Below are 23,021 nucleotides of genomic sequence, written 5' to 3' on the forward strand. Positions count from 1 at the left end.
GGCTCTGCCTCGGATGCCCCCGAGTCGTCTCTGTCTGTTCCCGTCCATCTCGCAGTCCTTGGTCGTAGCTGGTTTTTGGTGTGTCTCGTGTTTTCTTACCGAGCATCAGACTGAACTACACGAAGCGTCAGACGCTCTGGATCTTTTCACTGGAAGAAATTCACTTGCCCTGATGCCACCGAGCCCGCGGTGCGTTGGCTGGTCTCCCGCTGGCCCTGGAACCCGGGGCCCCCGCAGTGGCAGGCCCCGAGGTCGTGTCTCCCACTCGGGGTGCCCGCTCAGCTCCCAGCTGCCGTCCCGGGCACACGCACCTCGGGGCGCTGGCACCTGGCTCGAGGCCCCTCCTGAGGCTCCCCCGTTGTCCAGCACCTGGGCTCCTGGCCGCATCACTGCTGGGTCTCCCTGCCCGGGGCCACCGCATCCAGCTCGGGCCACCACCTTCGGCACGCCAGCCAAAGTCCCTACAGGGGTCTCCGCTCACTGGGGCTGCTTCCTCAGATCCTGGGGTGCCTGCTCCCCTGTTTTCTCTGGCCTTGATGGCTCTCCGGGAGGCCCAGTCTGCTACCGGCTGCCGCCACAGAGTCAGAAGGGGAAGGGAAGAGAATTTTAATGTTAAATAAAGTCCAGTGTTTCACACGCATTTACTCACCGGAGATCCGAGCTTATACAAAAGGCTCTTTCTTACAAGTGAGCACGGGAGTTGACCCGCTGACCCGCAGAGCCGCCCGGCACGCGAACCAGGCAGCTCACCAGTCAGGTTTGAACGGAGTACAGGAGGGCCATCGCGCAGCGGACCCGCTGTCCTCAACAGGCCGGCCACCGTCCCCCTCGCACACCGCAGCCGTCGGCCACTCCTTCCCGCGGGACGGTCTGCCATTCCTGCAGTGCCGGACAGGGCCACGGTTCCAGAACCACCCAGGGGCCACAGAGCGGGACAGATGCGTGGAGCTCAGCGGCCGTGCCCCACGGCCCCTCCCGCACCTCCCACGCAGCCTGTCACCCGCATGCCTCGCCGGACAGCAGCAGCCCAAGGCCACGGGTTTTAAAAGCTGGACAGAGAAGTAGACCGGCCCGGGAGCAAAGAACCAGCTGCTCAGGCTTTGTGCTCCGTGGGCCCGGGCGTCTGCCCTCAAGGCTCCGCCGCAGCGGGCGGGACCGGGGGGATGGGCGGCCAGGGCTGCGCTCCAGGAAAGCTTCCCAGAGACAGAGTCTAGACCGTGGGCTCTCAGGAGCAGGGACCACATCCACGTTCACCACGGCTCTGTGCCAGGACCTGGCCTGGGCCTGGAGGGCGGAGGGTCCCTCAGTCACTGAGCGAACAGCTTGCGTCCTGCCGTCACCCTGTGCTCCCTCCTCTCAGCGGCCAACCTAGGACGTCCAGCAGGTCGCCCCTGCTGCCCACACGTGGCCCCGCAGCCAAGGCTGCCCAAGCGGGTCCAGGGCCGGAGCCCTGCTCTGGTGGGGGCACCTCCCCAACACCCAAAGGTTGGGAGTCCCGCCTGCCCGCAGCTTGCGGTCCCCGTGTGGTCGGACCCGGCCCCAGGCTGAGACCTGCGTCAACCCCGGGGGCCTGAACGAGTGCACAGGGGCTCACCCCAGAGTCCTGGCCACACCACTGGGAGCCGGGAGACCCTCCCTCCCCCAAACACACACGTGAGTGCCTGGCGCTCCTGCCCTGGTCCTGACCTCAGCCCACGGGAGGCCCCCGCGGCTCCACGCCCAGAACAGACACAAGAGCGCCTTCCAGGAAAGCCATGGGCTCCGGTACCCGAACTTCGCACCGTCCGCTGTGGACTCGGGCACTCGCTTCCTGCGGTTTGGGGAGATCCTGGCTAGGGAAGACCAATGGCGGGCTGAGCCCCGGACTGGGGAAGGCTCCCCCGGAGCATCACCGCGCGCACACTCACGGCGACCCCCGTGGGAAGCACCAGGGCAGCACGTTCTCTAGCCTGTCCCTGGCCGGTGCTCCGTGGGCGTCTGGACAGAAGCCGCGCTCGGGAGCTGGGAAGCCCGGGCAGGGCGTGCGTGGGGCCCCCGGAGGAGGCGCCTGGACTCTTCCCCTCTGGCTCCCAACGCATGTCAGCGCTGACTGTGAACCTGAGACCCGGGGGTCTCGCCGTATCGCTCGCGTTAGCAGGAACGCGGTCCCCGCGGTCGCGGCTGCCAGAACCCCACCTCCTCCTCTAGCCCCCACCCCACCCCCCGGTCGAGGCCGGGACGGAAACTCCCAACTCCGGAGGCTGCACGAGTGGCTCCGGGATGGGGGTGGGGGTGGGGGACGACCCTCCTGTCATCCTCAGAATAAAAAGGCAGTGTCCTCCAGCAGTAGAAAATTGCAAATAAAAAGTTTAATTTCAGAAACTGCGTTCACCATTTATAAATACACTAAAACATAGTCGATGCAAATCCAGATTAATAATCGGTCCTTTTTTAACAAAACAACTTTTCTAAAAGGTCACAGGCAAATGAGTGACTTGTTTCATCCAGAGTATTTAATTGGTTTGAAATAAGAAAATGAACCCTTTTTTCTAGATGTTGAAGCAAAAATTCTGAAGACACATCATCGTTCAAAGAATGACAGCTGACGCTTCAGTCTGCTGTCCTCGGGATTCTGAAACGCGCCAGCGATGGCTGAATCTTCCCTGTTACGTATCAAAAATCTAGACGCCTAAGGCTACTCTTACAAATGCCACGGAACAACCTCCTCCCTGTTAAGGAGCCATCTCCTCTAGAAACCACTTTACACATAATTTGATCAAATTGGGGTCAGTGGGGTCAGTGCACTAATTTCAAAGCTTCCTGGTGTCGAGACAGCAGGTCCGAGGGCCGGGCGCCCTCGGCACGACTGCTGCGCACGGGCCCCTGGCGCGGGCTCGACAGCAGGTGGCCGGGGCTCGTGACCGAGGTCGCCCACGTAAAACCTGAATGCGGCAGAAGCACAGACCGGGACGCTCTTTACCGAGTCACTACAGAACCGGCACGGCGGGACGCGTCTGAGTTTACTTTCCTCTTCCGACGCCGCAGCCCCGTGGCAGCGAACACTTATGTTCCAGAATATTCTGTACTCGACATGCTTTAGAGCCTGCAGTTAGAAACTGCTCAGCCGGGATGGCTTGAACTCCCCCTCTTATTTACAGATTTCATCAAACAGCCACAAAAGCTGCTCTGTTGAATTAAAGCGATTCTTCAACTAAAATACAGTACCTGATTTGTGGTTTTTACATAATTGAATAAAAGCCTACAGAAGAAAACTGCTTACATCTCCTCTGCTGCTCTAGTAAAACAAATCACTAAGCCCCCACTTTTAAAAAACACAGTACAGTTGGGAGTGAAACCCGAATCATCGTATTCCATCGGCGGCGGCAAGACAGGCTGTCCCTCGCGGGCCGTGGGAAGCCCGCGGCGACGCCCGGCTGCGGCGCCGGGAGTAAGGCACACGTAGGCATTACAGTGACGCTGGACGGGGTCGGGGGTGGCCCGCCGGGGCGCGCCGGGGCAGCGATGGTGGCAGCGGCTCCGCTGCGAGCTTCAATACTGGAAGTATATCAAGGGAAGATTCACCTTCAAAAAGATGAGTTTTTCAAAATGTTCCATCATGAGCCTGGACTGGCCGAAGCTGCCGTTCTCGGTGGGTGTGTTGAACAGCCTTTCGGAAGGGACGATGCTCGGCGGGCAGCCCAGGAAGCGCACGGCCAGCGCGGCCAGGCCCGGCCAGGCCGCCTTCTTCAGGCTCCAGTAGGCGAGGGGGTCGCAGCCGTGCTCCAGCACCTCCTCCTCCAGGTAGGCCAGCACCATGTCCTCGGGCACCTTCTTCTCACGCGGGCCCTTCTTCGTCATCTTGGCCATGAGGGACCACAGGTTCTCCTCCCCGGCCGCGGCCTGCGAGGGGGCGCCCGCGTCGCAGCCGTTGGGGACGGGCGTGTCGTCTGAGGTAGGGTTCAGCGCCTCCAGCTCCCGGATCAGGTCCCGCGTGTACTGCTCCGCCTCCTCCTCCGAGAACAGGGAGGCCTTGTAGCGCGGGTCCAGCAGCGTGGCCAGGATGTACCTCGGGTCGCGCAGGGCGGCGGCCAGCCGGCTCACCATGGCCTCCTTCAGGGACTTGAGCATGGTGTCGATGCCCATCGTCTCCTCGAAGAGCATCTCGATCTTGCGGTTCAGGATGTGAATCATGGGGATGACCTGGCTGAGCGTGGACGCGTGCGTGCTCATCTCCCGGCTGGCCGCGTCGAAGGGCTTCAGCGCGTGGCACACGGACTGCATCACCTCCCACTGGTCGCAGCTGATGAGCTCCCGGAAGCTGCACTCGACGGACACCTCGTTGACGGCCCGCTTCTGCTCGATGAGCCGCTCGAGCATGTGGAAGGACGTGCTCCACCTGGACGGGACGTCCGGCAGGAGGTGGTGCGGCGGCAGCCCGTAGGCCCGCTGCAGCTCCGCCAGCTTCTCCTTGGCCCGGGGCGAGCGCTGCACCCGCTCGCACAGCTTCCGCGCGGTGCTCAGCAGGCTCTGGACCATGCGCTGGCCCTTGATGGCCTCGCTGACCACCAGGTTGACCGTGTGGCTGAAGCACTGCACGCTGGCCCGCTCCCCCTCGCTCAGCGTCTTCCCGATGCTCGGGTTGTCGGTGACCGTGATGCCCACCTGCAGGCCGGTGGACGTCACCCAGGCCTCCCACCAGCACTCCAGCTGCTTCCGGATGCTGTTGCCGCTGTAGTCGCAGTCCACCTGCGACACGTCCAGCAGGGCCGAGCAGTGGTGGTCCTCGCAGTACGGCCGGGCCGACGACGCGAAGGTGACCCAGTGGGCGGTGAGCGTCAGGTACTCGCGGGTCTGGGTGCTCATCCAGATGCCGGACGTGAAGTGGATGACGCCGCTCTCCGCCTCCTTCAGGTGCGACAGGACTATCTGCTTCACATTATTGTACATCCCTGGGATGGCCGTCCTCGAGAAGTAGGACGGGGAGGGCACAGAGTACTGAGGTTTCAAGTATTCGAGCAGCCTGTTAAAGCCGACGTTGTCTACGAAGGAGTATGGCTGGAGGTCAAGTGCAATCATCTCAGCTATGAGACTCGTGATTTTTTTGGCAACGGGATGAGAATCGTAGAACTTCTCGTTGGGGTCTTCGAAGGAGGCGGCTCCCGGCAGCTGGGCGCTCAGGGGCCCCCGCGGGCCGGGCGAGGAGGCCCGGGCGGCCCGGGGCGCGTCGGCCTTGAGCACGCCGCTGTGGAACCGCTGCAGGTGGCGCAGGAGGCAGCTGGTGCCCAGGTTGGTGGGCTTCTTGCCTCTGCTGATGGTGCGGCCGCAGTGCAGGCACACGACCTTCGTGGGGTCCGCGGAGCAGATGGAGAAGTGGTTCCACAGCTTGGAGGTCTTCTTGCTGTTCACGGGGAGGAGGACCGGACTGTTTCTCGTGACCACGGTGGGCAGGTCGGTCAGTCTGGAGGAGGAAACTTCCGCGGAGGCCAGCGTGGCGTAGGGAGAGCTGGCCAGGCTGGCGCCCAGCGCGCCCTTCGGGGCGCCCACGACGTCCGCGTGCCGGCGGTACAGGTGCCGCATCAGACAGCTGGTGCCCACGTCGCCCCTGCGGCCCCGGCTGACGACGCAGGCGCAGTGTCTGCACACCGCCTTGAGGCTGTCTGTGGGCGCCAGCGAGAAGTGCTGCCACACCTCCGACTTCAGCCTCTTCATGACCTTCCTGTTCTGCTGGGACCCCGCGCCGCAGTCCAGCGGGCCGGGGCTCAGGCCGCCAGCCTGGGGCTTCTCGGGGGAGGGCGCCAGCGAGGCCTCGCCCACGTCGTCCGAGGACGGTGCCGTGTCCTCCGCCGGCGCATCTCCGGTGCTCAGACGCACCCGCAGCTCCTCGGGCAGCCGGTCCGGGGAGGAGGACGCCGAGGGGGACGCCCGGGCCGGCTTCCCGGGCGAGGACGACACGGAGCTCGGGTCTCCGTCGGGAGGCGGCAGGGCGGGCAGCAGCGTGGGGGGCGCGGCGTACGGGGCCGGGATGCCCGAGCCCCCGCGGTTCTCCTGCAGCACGACGGAGCGGTGCGCCCGCCACATGTGCCTGATGAGGCAGCTGGTGCCCAGGTCCTTCCCGTTCTTGCCCCGGCTGAACTCGTTCATGCAGTGGATGCACACGGCCTTGGAGCTGTCCAGCGGCGACAGGTAGAAGTGCTTCCACACCGCCGACCGCCGGCGGGACCCGGACGTGCCCTTGGGGAGCGGCGCGTTTCTCTCCAGCCCGTTCTCCGCGCTCTCCTCGCCCGGCAGCGGGGGCAGGTGCGGCGGTCCCCCCAGCGCCTCCTCCCGCCCGCACCTGTCAGGGGCAGACGTGTCGGGGGGGACGTCTTCGGAGGCGACTGCAGGCTCCTCCGTCACGTCGTCGGGGGACGGGACCTTGGACGCCAGCTTTGGGGTGAGCTTGAGGGGCGAGAGCACGGCGCCCAGGTCCCCCGCGTCGGCGGGCTGTGGCGGCAGCCGCAGGGGCGGGGGCGACAGGGAGGGCAGGGCCGGCCCGCTGCCGCCGCTGCCGCCGTTCTCCTGGCCCAGCACGGTGGGGTGTGCCCGCCTCACGTGCCTCATGAGGCAGCTGGTGCTCAGGTCCTTCTCGTTCTTGCCTCGGCTGAACTCCTTCATGCAGTACGTGCAGATGGCTTTCGTGCTGTCCCGGGGGGAGATGAAGAAATGCTTCCAGGCCGGCGACTTCTTCCTGGAGCCGGCGCCCCGGCCCGAGAGGAGGCTCCGCGTCACGGCCTCCATGGCCACGTCGTACAGCGTGCTGCTGTACTGGGAAAGCAAAGCCCCGTACTCCTCCTGGTCGGCGGGGAGGCACTGCCCGGGGGGCTCGCGGCCCCCGCCCGCCTCCCTGGCCTCTGTCTGCTCCCCAGCGCCCTCCGCCCCAGGCCTGTCCTGCTCACTCTTAAACGCCACTCCTTCCAAACTGTGATTAGGGATGCGAACGCCATCTTCCTCTTCTATTTCAAAATTTATTTTATCAGAAACCAATTCACCATCCCTTTTGGGATGAGCTTCCTGGTTATTCTCCATAACTGACCATAACTACTCGGGCCGCGTCGTCGTGTTGTCGGAGGGAAAAACCTGATCCGGAGGCTCATCTGCGCCCCCAAATGTTCGCCATCTTTAGCCTCGGAAAACGAGTCCCATCTTCCAAATGCGAACGAGCGCAGCCGACCATAAACCCCACGGAAGAAGCAGGCACGTGGAGAGCTCGCCAGCTCGTCTCAGGGCGCGGGCCACCCCCTGCCAGAAGCCCCGCCGCAACCTGCTTCTCGACGCAGACACGCACGGACGCAGCGCAGACCTGCATCTTCTCCGGGAAACTGGGCCGCCGTCATCGCGGCCGCACGACGACCCTCTCGTATCATCTGTAAGAGAAGACAGAATCAAGGTCAGCACGGACCTGAATCGTCCATTTCAAATCTGTTCCGTCACGGGTCCATCAGCCTCGACATGCACAGGACAAGCCCCATCACGGTACGTTAAAATAAAAAACACGGGTTCCTTGATGTTTCACAATCCACTTATACAAGGAAAATACCCTTAAAAAAAACAAAATAAGCAAAAAATAAGGGCAGGGGTTAAGTTCCAAGGGCCCAGTCATTAAGGGCCAGAGGCTCAGAGCCCCAGGAGCGGCTCTCCTCGGCTTCGCCCTAAGAACAAACACACCAAGTGGGGACGAAACCCAGCCGACCTGTCATTTCGGACGGGACACTGAAGGTCACAAAGAAAAGAGCAACTCCCAGCGCTAAGAGGGCGAGAGTCTGTCTGCGGCGCTGCACGGGCGCTCGGGCCCGGGGCTTGGCAGCAAACGCGCGGAACCAGCCGGCAGCGCGCGAAGCCAAGTGTGCAAGCAGGGGGCGGGGGTGGCACGCGGGGAGGGAGGGGACACGGGGACAGGGGGCGGACAGGAGCCTGCCAGGGGGAGGAAGCCACCCACGGAAAAGCCAGTACGGCAGCAACACGGCTGTCCCCATGGCCGGCAGCAGAGACAGGAGGAGAGTGCGCTTCCGTGTGACCGCAAATTCTAGAAAACCCACAACAGGCTCACAAGGTTTTTCCTACAGCAACCAGGGGTTTCCTGTAAATACAATCAGCACAGAAAACCTTAAAACTACTCATCAACTCAAATCAGAATGCCAGGTGGGAGGACAACAGGCAGATTCCTGACCCCTGGGCTCAGCCAGCCCCAAATAAAAACCCACAGGCGGAGACAAGAGAAGGAGAAGCAAAGACTCGTGGGAGGTGAGGGGTGCGTGTCACACAGAGTGGTGGGGAGGAGGCCCCGAGCCGGGGCTGTGCCGGCCGCGCTCCCGCCCGGTGAGCCGCGAGCCAGCGCCAGCAGCCAGAGCCGCGGGGCCGGCCTGGCGGTGTCCCAAAGCCGCACGCCTCTGCGAGCCTGCAGGACTGACGGGGTGCGGAGACGACAGGCTCACCTGGAGCCTCCAGGGCAAAGCAGGGCGTGCGCTCAGCCTGAGAAACCGGGCGCGCTCGCAGCTAGCTCCGCCACCAGCAAACGCAAGGTTCCCAGAAAGCGTCCCAAATCCTGAACTCCACAAACTTCAGCCAGATACTCAGACTGAAAAAAGAGCTTCTAAATGAAGTATCAGCAGGCACTAAGGGACCCGGGCAGCAGCAGTAAGCGCAGCGCAGGCTCCAGACCCAGAACGGCCGGGGCTCGCCGGCAGCGCCGCAGGGCACAGCGCAATCCCGTGTGACTGCGTCTCTAAAACAGAAGGTGTAATCAGAGTTCCTACGTGCAATTACATGTATAAGGTGTTTTTTTTTTTTTTAAATAAAATCCAGAAAACAAAGAGAAACGTGCAAAAAAAAAACACTATAAAAATGAGTAGCCACATTTGGAAAAGACTTCTTAAAAAACAGAACTGTAGGCGTTTATAAATCAGAACCACAACGAGACACCCGCCAGGATGGCTAGACTCGGAAAGACAGACAACAGCAAGTGGTGACAGGACGTGGAAAAACGGTGCCCTTGCGCACTGCGGCGGGGGCGGGACGGCGGGGCCGCTCCGAAAACCACTCTGGCAGCTTCCCAAACGGGTGCCAAGTCACCCCGCGGCCCGGCAGTCCCACTTCCGTGTAGACACTGAGGAGAAATGAAACTGTGTGTGCACCCAGAGCCCCGCACGTGAACGGCGTCACACAAAAAGTGGAAACAACCGAAACATGATCCACGAATGGATTAAAAACTGGGACACATCCCCACAACAGCAAGACCGTGCTCGCCACAACACGGACCGTGACACCACCAAGCTGAGACAGACGCCAGACCCAGAAGATCGCACACTGCGTGAACTGTTCATTCCTGGGAGGCGGATCGCCAGAGACAGAGGAGGCACGGGAACCAGGGGCTGGGGAGCACCATGGGAATGACCGCTGGCCGGCCGAGGCTTCCTTCGGAGTGATTAAAACTCCGCTATCAGATAGCTGCGACCTTACGAAGATACTTCAAAAAGGCAATTTTAGAATTAAAATCAAAATAAGGGAAACGTGATTAAAAGAAGCTTAAGATGGGGGTGCCTGGGTGGCTCAGTGGGTTGAAGCCTCTGCCTTTGGCTCAGGTCATGATCCCAGCGTCCTGGGATCGATCCCCGCATTGGGCTCTCTGCTCAGCGGAGAGTCTGCTTCTCCCTCGGCCTCTGCCATTGCCTCTGCTTGCACTCTCTCTCTCTCTGTGAAATAAATAAATAAAATCTTATAAAAAAAAAAAAGAAGACCTGGATGAAATTTCTAGTAATGAAAATGCAGTACTTGAAAATATCCTGGATGGGGTCGACAGCAGTTTAGATGTAACAAAAGAGAGGATCAGTAATTATGAAGACATCACAACGGAAATAAAACAAGAGGAAATAGCAAGGAAAAAAACTGAAAAATTTAAAACTTGTGCACTGGGTGAAAAGACAAGACGGAGAATGAGAGAAACGTCTGCAAATCCCGCATCTGATGAGGCTAACATCCAGGATAAACAAAGAGCTGTAGCAACTGACCAACAAGCCGGCAAATGGACAAAGGCCTGAGCTAGACCCACACGGACACACAAGGACAATCGGAAGCACAAAGAGAGGTCACTCCGTACCCACCAGGACGGCGAATGTCCAAATCCTGGGATGTGATGCTCCAAAAGTCACAGCAAAACATGGCCGGTGTGTCCCTGACAGCCTGAGGAGGCCGAGCATCTTATGTGCGGGTCCAGGCTGTGAGCCGTCCGCCTGTGCTCTCGCCAGCCTGGGCGGTTCCTGAGAACTGAGCTCCTGAACTGAGTTCTGAGAGCTCTCCCCGCACCTGGGAGGGAGCCCTTTATCACGTCTGTGATTTTTAAGTATTTTCCCCCAGTCTCAAGCTTGTCTTTCTCTTAGCAGTGTATTTTGAAAAGCAAAGTCCAATCTACCAATTTGTTTTTTTATGGATTGCGCTTTTGTGGTTATGTTCAGAATCTTTGCCTACCCAAGTCACAGAGATCTTCTCCTGGGCTTTCTCTTCCAGCTCTGCCCCTTGTTTTATATTTAGATCTTTGAGATGCTTAAATTGTTTCGTGTGTGAACAGCTACCTGCTCCACCAGCATGTGCTGGAAAGACTACCCTTTCAACAACGGAGAAACGCCTTTGTAACTCAGTTGGACATCAGCTGTGCACAGACCCACATATGTGGGTTATGCCCACAGACAGCAGCTACCAACCAACATCGATGGGATGTAAACATGTGGGTGTAGATATTTATCTACCAAACTGTGTACTTTACGCACATGTGATTCACTGAATGTCAATTAATCCCAGTGTGGATAACATGAGACACATGTGTTGGGTCTCTGCCCCCGCCACCCCCACCACCCTGCCGCCCCGGGTCCTGGCACGGGCTCCTGAAACCCCACTAACCTCCTGGGAGCCTGGAGTGTCTTCTGTTCTGATGGGGCGACTCTGGGTGGGCTCCTGGGTGGGGACCGGTCACCAGGGAGACAGAGCTGTGATCCCAAGCTGGGGTTTTCACCCTGCTCCCCGCTCTCCAGAGAGGGGCTGGGGAGTCAGTGGACACCTGATCATGCCCATGTGATTAAGCCTCCATAAAAACTCCGAACGCATGGGGTTCTGAGAACCTGTAGGTTGGGGAGCACGTCCACGGGCCAGGAGGTGACGCACCACAGCTCCGGGGGACAGAAGCTCTTGTGCTCGGGGCCCTCCCAGCACCCACCCTGCACCCACCCGGCCGTGGACAGAGACAGGAGAGAAGCTGTGGGCCCAGCTGCTTCCGTAGCCTTCATCACACCCTTCGCTAAGCGATAAACAGAGGAACGGGAGTCAGCGCTCCCCTGAGTTCTGCGAGCTGTTCCAGCAGGTGAGAAGTTTCCAGAAGGGGCTCCTGGGAAACCCACCTGGACCCACATCGGACAGAGGCTGTGGGTAACCCGGGGACCTGCCCCACTAAGGGGCTGCCTCTCCAGTGGGGGGCAGTCTGTGGGACGGAGCCCCTCCCTGTGGGATGGGACGTGCCAGGCAGGTGGTGTGAGAAGTGTGTTCAGCTGAAGACACCCCCTGGGGGCTGGAGAACTTGTCACAGTGGGGAAAAGCACCCACAGTAACCAGAAGTGGTTTGGTAACCAGAAGTGAAGTGTTCTGCAATGGGAGAATAAGAGTAAAGGAGAAACGCACAACTTTCCCTAGACGCACTGAAACCTGCTTTTTTAAGAGGCTGGGATTGGGGCGCCTGGGTGGCTCAGTTAGTTCAACGACCGTCTTCGGCTCAGGTCATGGTCCTGGAGTCCTGGGATCGAGTCCTGCATTGGGCTCCTGGCTCAGCAGGGAGTCTGCTTCTCCCTCCGACCTTCCCCCTCTCATGCGCTCTCTCATTCTCTCTCTCTCAAATAAATAAAAATAAAATCTTAAAAAAAATAAAAGGCAGGGATTGTCAGATTGGATAAAAAAGTGAGACTAACTCTATCACCCACAAAAAACAAACTTAAAACACAAAGACACAAACAGGTCAGAAGCCAAAGGATAGAAATGGTGTGCCATGCTGATAACCCACCAAAGAAAGCTGCGGTGGTCACAGCCACGTTGAATGGACCGAGGAGGACACTCCAGGGACAACAGAGACATAAAGTAACAAGCGGCCAAGTCACCAGAGACATAAAGTAACAGGGGGCCAAGTCACCAGACGCGCACACTCCGTCTAGAGGGAGACGAGATGGGGTCACGGTCGACAGAACAGCAGCACGGCCGACAGAAACTTGAAACACTGTCACCACGCGGCCTGACCGACATTCGTTCAGCGGTTCAGCCAACAGAAACAGAACGCGTGTTGCTAGCAGGTGCACAGAAAACACGCATCAAGACCCGCGGTTCGCAGGACAATAAAGCAAACTTCTGTGGGTGTGACGGAACCGAAATCAGAGAAGGTCTGCGACAAGGGAGCTGAACGAGCAACCAACAGAATTTCTGGAAAAACCCAAAATGGAGCCAAATAAATAAGCCTTCTGTACTGAGTCAAAGGGAAAAAATCACCAGGAACAGTAAAGCAAATTTAATCCCAAAGTAAACAGAGAGAAGGCAACAATAGAGAGAAGATGTGAAGTCCATGAACTCAAACACTGGTTCTTGGAAAGATCAACAGGATGAAAGAAATCACCAACACCAGGACCGAAGAGGGAGCCACCCAGATCTCACGGCAAAGGAGGCTAATAAGGAAGTACGTGAGACACTTCGAGACAGTAAACCCAGCAACTTAGACAAAACAGACAATTCCCGGAAAGACACACATTATAGAAACTCAAAGAGGTAAGTCAAATTCTATTTAAAAAATTGAACTTGCAATTAAAAAATCCTTCCCCAAAAAGAAACTTCCGGGTCCACCTGGCTACGCTGGTGAATCCTACCAAACGTTAGAGAAAAAGAACCAGTGAAACACAAACTCCTCCCTAAAAGAAAAGAAACACTTTCCAGCTCTTTACTGATAGTATTACCTTGATACCGGAACTAGAAAGACACTACGAGAAGAGTCGTATCCCTATGATCCCAGAAAAACTTCAACAAACTTGGCAAGTTCTTAAAAATTTAGCAAATCAAGAGGCACCTGGGTGTCTCAGTCATCGAGCGTCTGAGTCCAGATGTGGGCTCAGGCGGTGATATCATGGAGTCTGGAGTCGGGCTACACACTCCGCGGGGAGTGTGCCCGGGACCCTCTCTCCCTCACCTTCTGCCCCTCCCTCCCCACCCCCACATCTCCCTCTCTCTCAAATAAATCAAGCTTTTTAAAAAAGATTTTATTTATTTATTCATTTGACAGAGATCACAAGTAGTCAGAGAGGAAGGCAGGGAGAGGGAGAAGCAGGCTCCCCGCTGAGCAGAGAGCCCGGTGCGGGGCTCGATCCCAGGACTCTGAGATCATGACCTGAGCCGAAGGCAGAGGCTTCAACTCACTGAGTCACCCAGGCGCCCCCAAACTTAAAAAAACAAAACAAATTACTGATAACATACCACGAGTAAGTGGGGTGATTCCCTAGAGCAAAACATGAAGAGAACGACGGAGCAAACCCACGGTCCCCTACATGAAGGTGACATGTCTACCCCCGCCTGTGACGGAAGTGCTCGCGGAAGCAGAGAAGGCCGCTCCCCAGCCTCCGGAGCGTGCCTGGGAAGAGCGATGGCAGCCAGCACAGGGCGTAGGGACAGACAGAGCGTGCGCCCCACAGACGGGTGCCCCAGCCACCATCCCGCCAACGCCGTGCTGGAGCCCAGGCGACAGGCAGACGGAGAGGATGGGACACTGCCGTGGTCACCGTCATCTGTGGGAGAAAGGCCTTGAGGCCGCTACAGAGAGACGCCAGCCGGGCCCGCAGCCTCCCGTGCTGGCCGCCGCCTCACCCCCAGCGCTCACTTCCCCGTTCCTGGACCATGCTGTCCTCCGTCCTCCACAGGTGGCAAGTGGGCCCTGCCCCCTCCGCGGATGGAGGAACGCCCTCCTCTCCCTTCCAGGCCAACACCTGGTTGTGGGTGGACCCTCTCTGACCTCCCGACCCTCTCTCAAGACTCTCTCCGGGCAACGCTGATGATGCAGATGGTAAGAGCTAAAACGTACGGAGTGCTTACCCTGGGCCATCCTTTAAGAGGCAGACCAGCATCATGTCACTGAAAGCATGAGACAGGGCCCCGGGGTGGCTCAGCTGATTGGGCACGCGGAGTCTTGGTTTCTGGTCGTGATCTCAGGCCCCACGTCAGGCTCTGTGCTCGGCGTGGAGTGTGCTCGGTTCCCCTCTCCCTCTGCCCTTCCCCTGCTTGCTCTCTTTCTGTCAAATAAATATGCAAGTCTTTTAAATCAATAAATAAACCACGTGACAATCTTTTGAGGACGGTTTACGATTTCTTTTCCCCAAAGAGGAGAAAGCCATCTCGGGCACACAGTGCCACAAACAAGACGTGGGGAAGAGGCAGCCCGACGGCGGTTCCCAGCCTGGACGCCTGCAGACCACAGGCTCCAGAACCCCACCAGGCCCAAGACTTTTGTTTAAGAAGTGCTGAAAACAAGGGACAGAACACAAAAATTACAAGGAACAGAGACACATGTTTAAGCACCACCAGAATGATGAAATCAGCAAAATCCAGATGACGGGAAATTCTCAGGTCAAACCACCCAGTTTCCTTAACAAACAGTTTATACTTGAATCCTGACCTTAGCTAGCAAACTACGTAGGAACTTTTCTAGACAGCGTGGGAAACCCGGAGGCAGACCGTTCCATGTGAACGGTTACTGTTGGCTTGAAGCGGTGGTAAAGGTACCATGGATACAATTTTTAAAAGAATCTCATCTTTGCAAGATACTTATCGAAATACGTCCCGTCCAGGTGCGGCGTGATTTTGGGTGTCTGCTTCAAGGTCACCGAGTGGGGGACCCTGGCGAGCGAATGGCCATGAGGTGGTGCCCACCGAGGCTGCGTGAGGAGCGCACTTCCTAGTCTCTACCAGAACACTCCGCGAGGGTCATCTTACGAGAAAAGATCAGACAGCTGACTGTTCAAGAGAAGCGATGTGAACCAGAGACAAAGCAATGATACCTTCCAAGTTCTGGGGGGAGAAAAAGCCAGACCAGAATTCAGTCCTCAGTGAAAATTCTCCTGCAGAAACCAACGTAAAATAAAAACCCGTCACACAAGTCAAACACAGAATGTGTCACCAGGCGGGCACTAACAAGGAGCACTCGCATGAGCCCCCGGGGAGGTTCGGTCACGCAGAGAGGACGAGCACAGCAGAACAGTGGTGGCCGGGGGCGGCCGAGGTGCCTGGGCTTCCGGGCCCGCTCAGCAGGGGTCCTGAAAACCCCCACCCGAGCGGCACAGCCACGTGCACCGCGTGATGGAGAAAAACCACAGAGCACATGGACACGTCCCCCCTCAACCCATGCCCCAGGGTCGCTCCAGGCTCCCGTTGTCCGTGCCCGTAACTTCTCTCCCACAGTGAGGAATCGGGCTCCCGTTATCCTTAAAAGGTAAATTCGTCTACGCAACCCTACAGTTTCCAGAAAGTAGTTTCAGAATACTAACCCGTATCAGAAGGAGAAACAAGCTCTCAGGGTGGAGACAACGGTCTAGAAAAGCTAGTCTTTGGGCTTTTGGGTTTAGCACCGTGTCCAAGAGTTTCTGGGCTCAGTCTTCCCTCTCAAACGTGGCAATTTCTTCGTGAACCCGATACCATGAGGTTCACTTGCTTCTGATGATCACACACCACAGACCCAGAATGGCGAAACCACAGTCTCAAGGAGGACACCAACATGAAGGCAAAACCAACCAGGAATTTCCTTAACTCCAAAACATAAGCACAGAGAAAAACCAAAATACATACAAGGCCCACGTGGTATGAGGTCTGTCTGCGAGGGCCGTCGGCGGGGCGTCTGCCTGCAGCTCAGGTCCCCACTGCGTTCCCTGCTCAGCAGAGAGCCTGCTTCTCCCTCTACCCTTTCTCCCCGCTCTATCTCAAATAAATAAAGTCTTAGAAAGGAAGAAAAGCGATCTGTATGGGAGAAAAAGAAGCCCTGGGCATGTGGTGCACTGAAACGCCAAAGCAGCCGAGGGCTGTTGGGTGCTGAGGCCCGCGCTGCTCAGGCTGGGGTGTCTCCTGCGGGCGGGGAGCAGACGCGAGTCGGGGTCCGAGGCGGCTGGAGCGGAGCCACCAGCCCCGAACAGTCTTCCGGGCAAAGATGCGCGTGGGAGGGACTGCGGGAGCCCACTGACCTGAGCAGCTCGGGGGTCAAAAACAGCAAGCAGGGCCGGGTTGAGAGGGGACCCCGGAACGCCAGGACCGGGGCGTCCGGAACCCGCAGCTCCGGGCGAGCCGGGAGCACTGCCGAGTCGCCGGTGCCAGGCTCGTCGGGGCGCAGGGGTGACCGAGGGGCTCCCGGCACCCTGAGGAGCCCTGACTCAGGGGACCGCTGGGCCCCGCAGCAGCTGAGGCGTGGGAACTGCCGCCGGCTTCATCACAGGAGCTGCGAGCCCAGCGGCGCCACTCAGAGTCCCCACGCCAGCCCCGCCTCCATCACACCTTTGTCACGGGTCCCTGGAGAAGCGCCATTCACAGGGCTGGTGGGGATGGGACCTGCCACGGAGCCACTTGGTGAGGAAAACGCCCTCCCTGGGGATTTGGCTGGAACATCACAGCTGTTTTCGCGGCTGCTGGGGCGCCGTTCCGGTCGGGCGGCAAAGGGCCGGGCGGGAGGCTTGGACGATCTGGGGACCACGCGGTCTACAGGGAGCTCGGGAAAGCTCAGACAGGTTCCTGGGGGGGCAGCGGCCTGCATGTGCAGAACCGGGCACGTGCCCAGGAAAGACTCGGACAGACACCCCAACCGCTCCCCTCTGGCTGCCCCGCAGGGTGAAGGCGGGGCGGGCGCTACAGGCCGGAGGCCCCTGTGCACACGGAGCCCCCGCAGAGCTGGCAGACACGCTCCTCAAGGCACTTAAGGAAATCTCCGACCGTCCTTAACGGACCACTAAGCGACCCAAGCAGAGACCTCAGTGGCCAAAGACGACAAGGAACACAAGGAATTCTAGACTTTCTAGAATTCGCTCAGGAAGCCCCGAAAGAAATGGACTAAAACAAAACAAACTCCAGCAGTAACAACGAACACGACAGTGAGGAGGAGTGACGTCCAGTTTTCTACAAAACCAGCGCGTTACAGAGCACGCAAGAGAGCGGAAATGCATGACCCACCCACGGGGGGAAACAGGCAAAGAAACTGTCCAAGAGGGCTCGGATGTTGCACTTAATACACAGACTTTACATCAGGCATTAAAAGTGTGCTGACCGGGGCGCCTGGAGGGCTCAGTGGGTTAAAGCCTCTGTCTTCGGCTCAGGTCATGATCTCAGGGTCCTGGGATCGAGCCCCGCATCGGGCTCTCTGCTCTGCAGGGAGCCTGCTTCTTCCTCTCTCTCTGCCTGCCTCTCTGCCTGCTTGTGATCTCTGTCTGTCAAATAAATAAAATCTTAAAAAAAAAAAAAGAAATGCGTTGACTGAATTAAAGGGAACAGTGTATAAAGACAACATATAAAACAATAAATAACATCTCACCAGACAAATAACACAGAAAAATTACAAAAGCGAACCAAGCAGAAATCACACGCCAACTGTGGAAGTCCAAGGGGAACGCTCACTCGAGGGTTCGGGATGGGGCAGGAGAACCCGCAAACGCGAAGAAGGTGGCGGGAAGCCAGCCGCGCTGCGGAAGGTCATGCAGCGCCGGCCCAACAGCAACCGCCGCACTCGCCGGCCCACGCCCCGCTCCTGCACACCAGCCCTGCGCGAGGCCAGGCGACAAGCATCCCCGCGCTGGAAAGGGCTGCGGCCGCTCAAGTGTGCGCTCCACCCACAGTGCGGTTTGATCACCAATCAGTAACGGGGAATCTGAGAAATCGACCAGTATTTGGAAATAAAAGTCCATTTCTAAATAATGCACATGCCAGGAAGAAGTTACAAGGGAAAGTAGAAAGTATTTCCATCTGCAGGGCGCCGGGGGGCTCAGTAGTGAGGCATCCACCTTCGGCTCAGGTCGTGACCCCGGGGTCCTAGGACGGAGCCCCACGTCGGGCTCCCTGCTCGGCGTCAGCCTGCTTCTCCCCTGCCTCTGCCGCTCCCCCTGCCCGTGCTCTCTCGCTCGCTCTCGATCGCCAAATAAATAAAATCTTGAGAAAAAAGTATTTTCATCTAAATGAAAGTAATGTAACACACCCAAATTTATAAGATGCTGACGTGTTCAGAGAGAAATTTCTAGCTTTCGATACCTGTGTTAGAAAAGCAGAATCTCGATCCATAATGCAAACACGTCTGCAAAACGTCCCACCCCAAAACCACAGAATACACACTGTCTTCACACGCAGGCAGAGGCACAGGACAGGTCTGGATAACTTCCAGGAATCTACAATCACACAAAGAGCCGGCGCCGTCCACTGTACACCTGAAACCAGGTTACGCTGTCTATCACCTAACGGGGACTTAGGCAAAACCTTTAAAAAACCGGAAATCATATCATGTGTGCAAAAAAAAGTGATAATGTAAGCATTCACCTTTAAAAAGACTGGGAAAAAAGGCAAGAAAATAGGCCATAATAAAGATTAGAGTGGGTATGAATGAAATGAAAAACAGAAAAGTGAAACAGAACGCCAACAAAACCAAAAGTCAATTCTTTTAAAAGATCGCGAAAACCGACAAACCCTTAGCTAGACTAACCAGGAATATGAGACAAAGTCTGAAGATGCGGGAACGTTACCACCGACGCCTCCCAGAGTAAGTGGAGTGTGAGAGCAGGCGACGGACGACCTCGGACCAACAACGCCAACCGCGCAGCTGCAATGAGAAATTCCTAGAAAGTAGTAAGTTACCAAGCGTGACTTGAGAAGAATTAGGAAAGAGAATGGACCTATAACAAGTACAAAAATTGAACCAGTGATTTAAAGTCTTCCTGCAAGAAAGTCGTAGCCCCCACGGCTTCACTGGTGAATTTTTTCAAACAGTTACAGAAGAATTCCACCCGTACACCAGGAACTCTGTGGAACAGAAGAGGATGGGATACTTTCCAGCCCCGTCTAAGAGGCCACATCACCTGTATCCCAAAGCCAGACAAAAACAGCAAGGAAGAACTAGAGATCACTAGGTACGCAAAGGAGGTCCTAACGTTTTCCACAGAAGAGGACCACAGGGGAGGAAGCACCACAAAGTCGGAAAAAGTTGTTTAAGTCGTATCTCCTTATATTTTTAAAAAACCCCAAAACAAGAAATTAGTATTATATAAAAACAATCAAACAGACAGAGGGGCGCCTGGGTGGCTCCGTCAGTCAAGCGTCTGCCTTCGGCTCAGGTCGTGATCCCGGAGTCCTGGGGTCAAGTCCCGCATCGGGCTCCCTGCTCGGCAGGGAGCCTGCTTCTCGCTCTGCCTGCTGGTTTCTCTCTGACAAATAAATAAATAAAATCTTTAAAGAAAGAAAATAAAATAAAAATTTTACTAAAAAATCCGACAGACAGAATAACAGGCCCCTCAGAAGTCCACGTCCTAACCCTCAAACCTGTGGGCGCCGGGCAACACGGCACAGAGGAAGCATTAATAGGCCGCGTGTGGACCTCAGGAAGATCATCCTGGCTTATCTGCGGGCGATCCAGTGTGATCAAAAGGGTCTTCATGGGGGAAGAGGCAGAGGACAGACAGGGACTGACACCTTCAGAAGATGGACCATGTTGAGGGACAATCAGTTGAGCATCTAACTGGGGCTCAGGTCACGATCTCAGGGTCCTGGGACGGAGCCCCCACGTTGGGCTCCACCCTTGAGAGGGGGTCTGCTTCTCCCTCTGCCCCTTTGCTGCTCATGCATGTCCACACACTCTCTCGTACAAATAACTAAAACCTTTTAAAAAGGCCCACGCGATGTGATGTTCCTGGCGTTGAAGACTCAGGAAGGGCCACTAGCGGAGGGACGGATGCGTCCTCCAGACAGAAGGCAGCCTGCCGACAACACCTTGATTTCAGCCCAGTGTGACCGATCTCAGACTTGACCTCCAAATCTGTTGTTTTCAGCCAGGCATTTTGTGGTAATTTGTTGAAACAGCACCAGAAAATGAATACAACAGGCAACGGAAAGGATGAAAGCCAAGTTTCACAAAAAGATGAAAGAAAAAATACTGAAGAGCAGAGCATCTCCAACAGATACAAACGCACGCCAGAAAAACACAACCGCAAATTAAACCACATGTGGGGCGTCCAGGGGGACTCAGTGGTTAAGCCTCTGCCTTCGGCTCAGGTCATGGTCTCGGGGTCCTGGGATCGAGCCCCACATCGGGCTCTCTGCTCAGCGGGGAGCCTGCTTCCTTCCTCTCTCTCTGCCTACTTGTGATCTCTGTCAAATAAATAAATAAAATCTTCAAAAAACAAAAACAAAACTAAAATAAAATCTTAGAAAAAAAATTAAACCATACGAAAACTGCAACTTATCTCAAAAGAAACTAAAGAGATTTAAAATAATACAAAAGGACAACCTAAGTCAGGCTAGAATACTGAAATGAGGTTATGTGTCCGAAGAAAGTTTGAGAACTGAAAGTAAAATACCATGTCAAGAAAAGACTAAACTAGAAGCACCGTAAGAACAAATAAACTCCACAAATGATTTCACTTAAGAGAAACAGAAGAGGGAAGGAATATTGTTTTAATGAAAAAGAAACGAAGGAATAAAAAAGACCCCAGAGAAGCAAACTGAAAGGATGGGAGAGAAGATCCAACACGCACACAGCCGGAGCCCCCGCCCAGCCCACAGAAACGGAGGGGACACAGGCCAGGGAACAGAATCCTAAAAACTTAAAAACCCTTCCTGAAATAAAGCTCGTGGAGCTCCATACTGATAGAGAACGCCGTGTGAACGAGACGTCCACCTAACAACATGAAAAAGAACGCCATTCAGGCCAAAACCAAAGTCGCTTACACAGGAAGAAGGCGAATCGGCCTGATCCAACAGCAACGCGGGCCGACAAGAAAGGAAGATTTAAGGCGTCTGAAGGCGAAGGCTGTGAGCTGAGGATTCTGCACACAGTCAAGCGGACTTTCAAGGACAAAGGACACATAAAAGCGATCATCACCATGCAAATATTCGGGTAATATTTCTCCGTGAGTCCTTCCTGAGAACCCTAGGAGAGAAGAGACCGCAAGCAAAAGTCCGGAGACGCTGTCAGGGACCGGTGCGAGCGCTCTGCGGATTTCCTTGCAGCGCCAAGGCTGACGAGGGCTCCTGGGAGCGACGCTGGGCTCTGCACGGACTACGGAGGACGCGAGGCAGACAGGAGCTCCCACACCAACAGTGACCATACGGGCACGGTGCTCCTGCTGGTCAGTCTGAGACAGCGACACGTGTGGCGATGCGTACAGCAAACGGGCACCTGGTGACGGTCCCATGCTCTGCTCTTCTCCGTCCTGGAGAACCGGGTCCTGGCGGAGAAGGGGGCTGCTGCGCGAGACAAGCAAATAAACCTGCTACCATCTGTGACCAGCTCCGTCCCCTGCACAGATGAGAAACAACAACGGACCCACGAGCAGTGCGTGTCCCCAGCACACAAACTGTGGATCTGGAACAGCATTTCCCATCGGCACAGACCAGGGCTCCTGGACAGAACGGCTCATCCCAGGTCTGCAGCGGGAAGCCTGGAGCGTCTGGGCTCACGAGAGAGCAAGGGCCTGTGAGAGTGAGTGAGGATCGTGTCACAGTGTCTGGGAGCTTATAACGGCTCCCGATGCCCAAACACGAGACCATGTCCACATGAGTAAGGACCATGAACGACACATACCATCTGACATGGTTAATGCTAACGACATCGTGTTAACGTGAACATACCGTCCAGTATGTTCAAATCTGAGTTCACAACAGCGAAGCAAAACCCTCAATGGGTCTACTTTTGGAGGACGATAGAAAGCGGATTCATTATTCTGCAAACTGACGGGTGTCCCGCATGGAGTACAGGACTACATCACCGGACGGTAACAGGTTCCACTCACTGGAAGTCCAGCTCGCAAACTAAGCACCAGTGACTCAGCCAGAACGTCGCCCTCTTGTAACCTGTTACGAATTAACGCCGTACGTCCATGCACCGTTGGCTTGGCCAACGTCAAAAGAGACACCAAAGGCGCCTCGGTGTCTCTGTCGGTGAGCTGTCCTACTCTCGATCTCAGTTCAGGTCTTGACCTCAGGGTCGTGGGTTCAAGTCCCGTACTGGGCTCCGCGCTGGGCACTTTGAAAACAGAGAGAGAGAGAGACCACACGAGGCCACACGTTAGGTGCCTCCGCATGGAACAGCACAACGTTCCTGTGAGGGAGTCTGGCCAGAGGTCGAAACCCTGAATCTCGTCAGACCTCTACGCCCAGGGGCCGACTTACAGGAAGCTTACAGAATAGATCAGACTCTGCTGGAGGCCAGCCGCCGGCAACGTGTAGCCTGGGAGAAACCCTGGCCCAGCCACCAACGCCTCCTCGGGAGCTGGGGCTGGGCGTCCTCTGCAGCGACGGGTGAAGCTTCCCTGCTCCTCCGAGTGCGAGTCAGCCTCAGACCACGAAGGGAAGGGGCTGCTCTCACCGGCAGGTCAGCAGCTCCTCTGTCGGGGAGCAGGGGGGAGGGACACAGGACAGACACTGATACAAGGGAGGGCTCTGGGGCCGGCCGAAGTTTCGTTCTGGACCCAAGCGATGGTCACAAAATGCCCACCTTGTAATAGCCCCTCAAGTTGAATGCTGACTTCAGCCAGTTTCTGTGTCTGTGCTAGACTTTAAAATCAAAAAGGTTTTTAAAAAAACAAAATGATAAGAGACTCTTAATCTGACAAAACAAACTGAGGGTTGCCGGGGGTGGGGGGTAGGGATGGGGCGGCTGGTGATGGACACTGGGGGCGGGGGTGTGGGCTCCGGTGAGCGCCGTGAACTGTGTAAGCCTGACGATTCACAGACTGTGCCCCTGGGGCAAATAATACAGTATATGTTAATAT

The 23,021-nt window shown here is 56.6% G+C and overlaps 1 protein-coding gene across 4 annotated transcripts in view; it reads right to left on the reverse strand.

Moving 5' to 3' along the window:
• Window positions 1-2,326: 2,326 nt before the first annotated feature.
• Window positions 2,327-23,021, reverse strand: part of ZBED4 (zinc finger BED-type containing 4) — a 28,941-nt gene continuing 8,246 nt past the window's right edge. For 3 of the 4 annotated variants that reach the window (XM_046012137.1, XM_046012139.1, XM_046012141.1), the window contains one exon: window positions 2,327-7,382. In XM_046012137.1, the coding sequence (XP_045868093.1) occupies window positions 3,529-7,044 (3,516 nt within the window). In that variant the 5' untranslated portion in view covers window positions 7,045-7,382 and the 3' untranslated portion in view covers window positions 2,327-3,528. Of the gene's footprint in view, window positions 7,383-14,115; window positions 14,313-23,021 lie in introns of all 4 variants that reach the window. The other variant, XM_046012138.1, reaches the window with a different exon arrangement.

The sequence above is a fragment of the Meles meles genome, chromosome 7 (assembly GCF_922984935.1).
Source record: "Meles meles chromosome 7, mMelMel3.1 paternal haplotype, whole genome shotgun sequence".
Lineage (NCBI taxonomy): Eukaryota > Metazoa > Chordata > Mammalia > Carnivora > Mustelidae > Meles > Meles meles.